Source organism: Urocampus carinirostris, chromosome 11 (genome assembly GCF_059441175.1).
Source record: "Urocampus carinirostris isolate Australia breed hairy pipefish chromosome 11, RoL_Ucar_1.0, whole genome shotgun sequence".
NCBI classification, from domain to species: domain Eukaryota; kingdom Metazoa; phylum Chordata; class Actinopteri; order Syngnathiformes; family Syngnathidae; genus Urocampus; species Urocampus carinirostris.
The window spans coordinates 39,207,012-39,215,906 of record NC_142359.1 but is presented as its reverse complement, the minus strand read 5'-3'; the positions used below and the strand labels follow the sequence as shown (position 1 = coordinate 39,215,906).

General features: G+C 41.2%; 1 protein-coding gene across 2 annotated transcripts in view; it reads right to left on the bottom strand.

Annotated features, from left to right (window-relative positions):
• Positions 1-1,426: 1,426 nt before the first annotated feature.
• Positions 1,427-8,895, bottom strand: part of gas2l3 (growth arrest-specific 2 like 3) — a 38,150-nt gene continuing 30,681 nt past the window's right edge. For both annotated transcript variants that reach the window (XM_088347003.1, XM_088347004.1), the window contains exons 8-9: positions 8,235-8,339; positions 1,427-3,307 (exon numbers count right to left, since the gene is read on the bottom strand). In XM_088347003.1, the coding sequence (XP_088203129.1) occupies positions 2,135-3,307; positions 8,235-8,339 (1,278 nt within the window). In that variant the 3' untranslated portion in view covers positions 1,427-2,134. The remainder of the gene's footprint in view (positions 3,308-8,234; positions 8,340-8,895) is intronic.

Genomic DNA, 8,895 nt, shown 5'->3' with positions numbered 1-8,895 from the left:
GCTAGATTTGATCCCATGACCTCAGAACTGTGCCGTGTACGCGGATTAATTTGTAATCTTACATAGACTTCATTTTTCCAATTTATGTCTAAGGGGAACTTTACCTCATTAGGACTTACTGTTTTTACGGAATAACTTTAAAGTCTATCAACACAAAATCCTTGGAAAATGCAAATACATCTTCATTGCCACAATAAATTACAGAATAGATAGAAACATTTAACTATTTGCAAATCAACTTTTCACCAATTTGGACTGAAACTACAAAGAACCCATGAAAAACCAGCAAACATGCCAATTAAAATAAATTGAATCCAAATTTTCCTGATTTGGCTCATTTAATTTTGACTTTTTGTCTTCCATGATGCACTCTCGGAGAAGACACCACCTATATTGACTAATGACGTAAGTCTTCAATTGTAAAAAACTTGAAAAGAGGAAGAAATTTGTCTTGTATGGAGCCGACTCCTTATAAGCAGAAAGCCAGCTCCTCTCGTTTCAAAGAGTCAGTTTATAAAGCCATTACGTTCGCGAACAATAATTCACTAATGCAATGGAATCTCCTGCGGTGCTCCACTTAGGACACAAGATGCCAGTGTAATGTAATCCTGTACATTAAAAACGACTGAATTTTCCTAATAAATTGTATATGTGTAATCATGTGATTTTTGTAGTGATAAACAGAAAAAATAAATGATATGTTATTTCAAAGAGAAAGCAGTGTTTTGATTCTGTAGGTTTATAGAACCAATTTTGAAATGAGTACTACTACTGTAATCCCTGTCTATTTCACCACCTCAGAGGAACATGGGTCCAAGTCAAGTCATGTTAACTTGTCTAGCCCTAAATCACAAGAAGTCTCAATGGGCTGCACAGACCCCAGACTCTTAAAGACTATAGACTATTATTACACCATCCCCTGGTCTAAAACCTACATGAGAGCAAGGGGAAAAACTCAAAACCTCACACATTCCGCAATCCATTATCCCCGATTGTATATTGCTGCAAGGAGAGGCCGGCAGATCACATTTTTGTCAGGCTTGGCTTTTATTTTCTGTGCACCATAAAGTGAACTGCACTCGTGAGGCTGCAATTCTATATCACTGGTTGCATAGAACCAGAAGAGTGCATTTTGGCAGGCCAGGTGGATTGTTTTTGCTATTATTTCTGCTTGAAATGAATTGCTATTTTGATCCCTTTTCGCCAATGAATGGCATGCGTGGGAGCTTTTTCCTGTTCTTTCCACCTACAATAAAGCATCCTTGCATAGCCGAGATGCATTATCCCCAGTCGACTATTGCTGTTGCATGTTAAAAATGGTCCACCTTACTCCGTGGATATATTGCTGGGGTTCTGATTCCCATTCATAGTGTGATAAACGTAGCATAAAAGTATCACCAAACATTTTGCAATAAACACTGCCAAATGGTTTTTCATCACTTTATTCAAAAAACAAAGTAAAAGTTTCCAGACCAAGAAACAACATGTGAATAACCAGTTCATGTAAAGTGCCAAACACAGGGAGAGAGGAAAAAACGTAAGTTTTAATAGTCTGTAAATAGTCTATGAACACAAACACACAACATAAAAAACTAGAATTTTATCACATACATCAAGTCATTGTTAAAAATATCTATACTGCTTTTAAGTTGCACTGAAAGTGTTGGCGATGTCTAGTAAAAGCAACACCGTTTGATCAGTAGTTCATTTGTAACCTTTTTCTCCTTAAAAAGTTTTTGTACACTGTGCAAGTTTCGTCATAAAAAGAAAATTATACAGCATCTATTTCATACTACGCCATTCACGCATGTGATAAAAGGCACATGAGAGGACTAGACTTAAATGGAATGGAAATGGAAAATCAATCATTTAAAAACGACTTTGGGAACTTTTTGAGGCTCGCTTTGGAACGTCACTGCTGTATACGTAAAAATGGAAACATTACAATTATTATACAGGTAGTTTAGAGAGGAATTATTTCACCACAAGGAAAAAAGGTTGACCCCTACCCTTGTTTTCTAGTCGTACTATGAAAACGAGTATGCAGTTGACAGAATCAGTAAGTTAATTTCAAAGGCATAAAACAACTGCTCACCGTTTTTTTTTTTTTTTAAATAATCTGAAGGCTGTCCCATCAAGTCTTCTGCCTCCTCCGACAGTTAATTTCAAAGTACGGGTCCTCGTGCTTTCCCCTGTACTGAGGGATCTTCCTGTTGGCGGAAGGCTTGACATCTGTGGGTGTTTTCTGAGGTGGGGCAGCTATGCGAGTCTGCTCGAGTTTGATGCCGGTCGACGAAGCTACCGCTTTCGTTTCTTTCTGGTTGAGTTTAGCGTAGAGGGCAGAGGAAGCTCCGGCCCCCGGGTGGCGCCAAAGAGCAGGAGTGCCTCGCGGGAGAGGGTTCACATCCTTAACTGTGGCGGTCGCCTTGGTTTTGGCATCTTTATCGGGAATTGGGTTGGCGAGTTTTGGCACAAATGGGGAAGCTCGTCGCGGTAGAGGAGTGGGCGTAGCCACGGCCCGCGCCCGTACCCTTCTTGCTGTTTCTAGACGGAGACGGGAAGCGGGCGAGCAGGGTCTTCGCTGGGCAAGAAGTGAGGGCGGTTTGGCGCTCGTTGGGGGTCGAGCGTCTTTCGGGAGGGGAAGTAGGCTGTCGACGGGGCAGGTGGAAGGTTTGAGGCATTTGGAAGACGGTTCGGGGCACACTGGACTCCTCGGTTGAGAGGCCAGAAGCTTGGTGGGGGGCCTGAGTCTGGTTTTGGGCCTGGCAGACGGGTGGTCCACTTGCGGCGTCACAGCTCGGCGCTGTACCGGATTATTGTATGGCTTAGAGCTGCCCAAGGGTGTGTTGGGCAAAGACGTAGAAGTAGATGAAGACGAAGAGGACGACGAGGCTTTTATGGGTACAGGCAAGGGAAGTTGGGTAGGTTTCCTGGGGGCAGGCGGCGTTATCTGGGGTGTTATCTTCTTAAGCACTGGCCCTTTTCTAGCCATGGTGGGCGTGGCAGCGGGCGAGACTGCATAAGGGCGACTGGACGACGTTTTGCACCCAGAAGACGAAGACGAGGAGGACGAGGAAGACAGGGAGGATACTAGATCGTCCACGGCCGCCAGGGGATCCATCTCGGGTGGTGTAGCAGCATCGCTGTGGTGGCCCCCCAGGCCGGGCGGGCCCTTCTGAAAGGCCAGGATCTTCTGCTCCAAAGTGGTGAAGCTTAGTACGCGCAGTGGATCGTATTTGCTAAGGAAACCGCGCAGGGTGTCCCAGCCGCCGCCAACACGAACCATCACATGCTTGCCGTGAAGCATCTGAGGATGAGAAAACATTCGGCACTTAAAACAGGGATGTCAAACTGTTTGGATCCAAACATCCCAAAGCCAGACTTTCTGTTGTCAGGCGGGCCGGATCTGTAAAAGAATGTCAACTTCAAATTTGTAGCTTATCGTAGTTTTTCAGTTTCATTCAGTATCATTCAGCCAACTTTAGTAGCAGACAGGAAAACGCTCCAGAGGGTCTTCAAAACAGCCCAGAAAATCATCAGTAGCTCTCTGCCCAGTCTGGAGGACATTGCCTGCTCTCGCTACCTCAGCAGAGCAGAAAACATCATCAAGGACTTTTCTCAACCCGGCCACCACCTCTTCAACCTGCTGCCTTCCGGCAAGCGCTACAGGTCACACAAAACAAAAACAGACTCAGACAGTTTCTTCCCCAGAGCCATTACCACCCTAAACACACACCACACAAAAAAATGAAAAACTCTTGCATAAACACTACCTCATACGAACGTAAAATGGTACTCATGTCTATGTTTCTTGCACATGTTGACTGCACTATGTTTACTGCTCACCTTGCACAATGTTGACTATTTTTATTTGCACTATGATGACTATTTTTGCACCAAATGCATATTGCACAAACCCTTATGATACCAAACTGTATGTAACATCCTACATGCCGACATTTCTTGTGTAAATACTGTGTAAATTATAACTATAACCTTATCCTCCTTGTTTTATAACCTTATCTTCTCTGTTCCTTTATCTTCTTGTTTTTTTTACCTCACTGTGAATGTGTGAAACTGGACTGTCATGCCCAATTTCATTGACATAATATGTTAACCCATTTTGTAACAATGACAATAAAGGAATATTCTATTCTATTCTATGTGGGAGCCAGGAAACGAATATAAATGTTGTCTTAAAAGTCATACTGGTTTGAAATAATAAGTGCAAAATAAAAGTTTTAGGAGTACATGGGCAATAATATCAGACTACATCAGATTCAACAACGGTACGAGGTTGAGCCTACTAAAACTTAGTCAATCCTATAGTGCCCTCTGGCGGGAGCATTTGGTATTTTTAAAATTACAACTTTGATAGAAATGATCTAGAGAGTTTCTTCTTTTTTTGACATACTCAGAAATGTATGGAAGACCGGATTCAATCATCCAACGGGCCTGGTCCGGCCCATGAGCACATGTTTGACATAGCTAGCTTTGACAGCAATTCGCTTCTGACAGTCACTGGCTAATGATGCAATCCTCTAAGAAGGCTGACCAGTTTACCTGAGGCCACACTTAAACTTTTTCAAACTGGTGCTTACATGTACTCAAATTATTTATAGGGAAGGTGACTGAGATTTATTGGACAAGTTTTATGGTTCAAGGATCGCTTTAACCACCAAGGTCGTCGGGGATCCACTTCTTGTGGTGTGTCTTGGGCAAGTACAGCCTGGCGGTGACCCTTTTTTTGGGGGATTACAAGGTCAGACCAAGTCACCAAGATGCAGGGTTTGTACATTTCTTTTCATGGACAAATTTCTAATTCCCCAGTGTCTGATGTACCTGTAGGGGGCGATGACCCTTCACATACTTTTAGTCATGAGGAAACACAAAACACAAAGGCAACGCGAAGCCACCAGAGCAGGTGCGTCGACGTCATTTTTGAGCAGACTTTTTTTTTTTAATTTTAAGTTTTAATTTTTCCTTATTTAATGCTTGTCAGACTGGGATGAACATTGCAACAATTCCAAGCATTTTACTCGACATTCAAGCACTTTTTAAACCTTGAAATCTAAATTGTAATTCATGCATTTTCAAAGATTTCAAGCAACTGTAGGAACACTGAACATGACATGAAATAAATAGCAAGATGCCATCAAATACAAACAACAAAATGATCACAACACAATTTCATTTGTTTAAAAAAATAAATAAATTATAATATATATATATATATATATATACTGGACTGTCTCAGAAAATTAGAATATTGTGATAAAGTTCTTTATTTTCTGTAATGCAATTAAAAAAACAAAAATGTCATACATTCTGGATTCATTACACATCAACTGAACTATTTCAAGCCTTTTATTATTTGAATATTGCTGATTTTGGCTTACAGCTGAAAAAAACTCAAAAATCCTATCTCAAAATATTAGAATACTTCCTCAGACCAAGTAAAAAAAATAATTTTATAACAGCAAAACTAAATCAAACATTTGAAAATGTCCATTGATGCACTCAGTACTTGGTTGGGAATCCTTTTGCACGGATTACTGCATCAATCCGGCGTGGCATGGAGGCAATCAGCCTGTGGCATTGCTGAGGTGTTATTGATGCCCAGGATGCTTCGATAGCGGCCTTCAGCTCATTTGCATTTGTATGTCTGGTGTCTTTCATCTTCTTCTTAACTATACCCCACAAATTCTCGATGGGGTTCAGGTCAGGGGAATTAGCAGGCAATCAAGGACAGTGATGCCATGGTCAGTGCACCAGTTACTGGTGGTTTTGGCACTGTGGGCAGGTGCCAGATCATGCTGGAAAATGAAATCCTCATCTCCATAGAGCTTTTCAGCAGATGGAAGCATGTAGTGCTCTAAAATCTCTTGGTACACAGTTGCATTTACTCTGGACTTGATGAAACACAGTGGACCAACACCAGCAGCTGACATGGCTCCCCAAACCATTGCTGACTGTGGGAACTTCACACTGGATTTCAAGCAACTTGGATTTTGCTTTTCTCCAACCTTTCTCCAGACTCTGGCGCCTTGACTTCCAAATGAAATGCAAAACTTGCTTTCGTCTGAAAAGAGGACTTTGGACCATTCTGCAACTGTCCAGTGCTTCTTCTCCATAGCCCAAGTCAGACGCTTCTTCCGTTGTCTTGAGTTCAGAAGTGGCTTGACCATGGGAATACGGCTATTGTAGCCCATTTCCCGGACACGTCTGTGAACTGTGGCTTTTGATACCTGGACTCCAGCTTCAGCCCACTGTTTTTGAAGCTCCCTCAAATTCTGGAAGCGGCTCTTCTTCACAATTTTGTTAAGGCTGCGGTCATCTCTCTTGGTTGTGCAGCGTTTCCGGCCACATTTTTCCCTTCCAACAGACTTTTTGTGGATATGCTTTGAAACTGCACTCTGTGAACAGCCTGCTCTTTGAGAAATGTCTTTTTGTGTCTTACCCTCCTGATGGAGGGTATCAATGATGGTCCTCTGGACAGCAGTCAGATCAGCAGTGATTTAGTTTACTGAACCAAGCTGAGTGTTTTTAAGGCTCAGGAAACCCTCGCAAGGTGTTTCGAGTTAGATGATTCAGGTGATTAGTTGAATAGCCTACTTGTATACTTTTTCATGATATTCTAATATTTTGAGATAGGATTTTTTAGTTTTCTTAAGCTGTAAGCCAAATTCAGCAATATTAAAATAATAAAAGGCTTGAAATAGTTCAGTTGATGTGTAATGAATCCAGAATGTATGACATTTTTGTTTTTTTAATTGCATTACAGAAAATAAAGAACTTTATCACAATATTCTAATTTTCTGAGACAGTCCAGTACATACATACAGTGGAACCTCGGGTCTCGACCATAATCCGTTCCAGAACCCTGTTTGAAAACCGATTTGTTCAATCACCAAAATAGTTTTTCCCATTAAAAGTAATGTAAAATTGTTTAAATCCGTTCCAACACCCTGAATGTTTACCATGAACGTAAACATGAAGCTCACCCAGGCTAATCGTACGTTCGCGTTAGCGTAATCTTCCGTACGAAAGATTACGCTAACATGAACGTGTACAAATAAAAAAAAAGGATTATGAATAGGATTTCTTACCTTTGTGGTGGACGGTGGGGAGAGAAAATCATCAAAAGTTTTTCTACCTCTTCCAAAACTTGCGGCAGTTGCTTGCTTATAGCGCTAACTTCCTTAGCCGTATCACTCGATTTCACAGCCTCCTTATTCTTTACTATCGTACTGATAGTAGATTTAGCCATGCTGTATTCACCAGCAAAATCGGAAATTCATACACCTCTTTCATATTTAGTTATTATGTCTTTCTTAAAGGCAATAGTTGTACAAACAACTTGTCTTTTTTCACCTGTCCTGCTTGCACCGACCTTCTTCGGAGGCATAATCAGGGGCTAAAACACCCGTACGCTGCTCAGCATCGCACCCTAGCGTACCGGCGTTCGAACTCCGATTTTTTGACCGAACAGCGAAGCAAGAATTCCTCGAATTTTTGGGTCGTACACCGATTTGTCCGAACTGAGAGGCGTTCGAAAACCGAGGTTCCACTGTATATATATGCGCACACACACAAAATTGGTTTTGTTTCAACTCTGGCTTTGTTAACTTAGACATTTAAACTCATTTAACATTTCAACCTTCACAGCATTAACTTTTGACAGTACTAGTGAATTAAACTGCATGTAATGTAGGACTGCCTTTTCTCCTGAAGATTTAGATGTTATAGAAGCTCACAACAATCGGTAGTGGCAACGCATAAGGCTACTAAAATTATTTTGTCCATAAGACAATTAGAAGCTGATAAATTTATTTTAAATAGTTTCAAATTTGTAACGGTTACCAACTTAGCATAGTTAGTAGATCTACTGTATACATTGTTGGGACACATACAGATATGTATTATTTTTTGCTGGGGTGAGAAGAAAATGATTCTTCATTTTGCTACATTACAAATTATCATTTAAAAAATATTTGTGTGAATGTCAATTGTTCCCTTTTGACAGAACCAAAATAACACAGCAGATACTCTAATGCAAATGGCTGCAGCCACAGAAAACAAGGTTTTCTAGTTTCAAGTAATTACTCCATTAGGGACTATCAAATTCCTTTTGGAACAATGGGACCTCTTTTTAAGACACCACTCCTTTGAGAGTTCGGATTACTGATGCAGAATAGCCGATTACCAGCTCTGTGTACGTTTCAGGCTCTCACCCGAATAAAGATGGTCTTGTCCCCAAGCCGGTAGCGACCCTCTGACAGGTACTCAATGGACACCCTGTTGGCGCAGTTGCAAGGCGGCTCGTCCATGCCGGCCTCCTGAAAAGGGACAACGGAGCCTTGTGATTATATTTGATCCTGTGGAATTCACCATGACATAATGTAAAACCAATAAATAAATAATGACATTGTCCACACATTTAAGGCAAATACCCTTTTTTTCCCGGGAAAATAAAAACTGCTAATTGGCCATAAATTTGAACGTGTGTGGTGCGCCTTATATACGGATAAAATTGAAAATGTATACCAATAAATTACATTTTTTGTGTGATTACTGATCAGTCAAAAAAATATCGCTGACCACGTTTGCATAACAATGGTGGTAAAGGGGATACCACCCAGATAGTGACGGTGAGTGAACCACCAGGGACAGAGGTGTATAAAATGGCATTAGGTCTTACTATCACACCATTTTAGTAACCGTGGGTTCCCTTAACCACTAGGGTCATAGCTGCACCATTTCCTGTGGTGTGTCTTGGGCAAGTACAGCCTGGTAGCGCCCATAGAAAATAAAGTAATTAAAAAGTGTTAAAAAATGTTGCTTTACTTTTTCTCAGTTCAATCCAAGCAAGGTAAGTGACAAACCTTGTTGCAT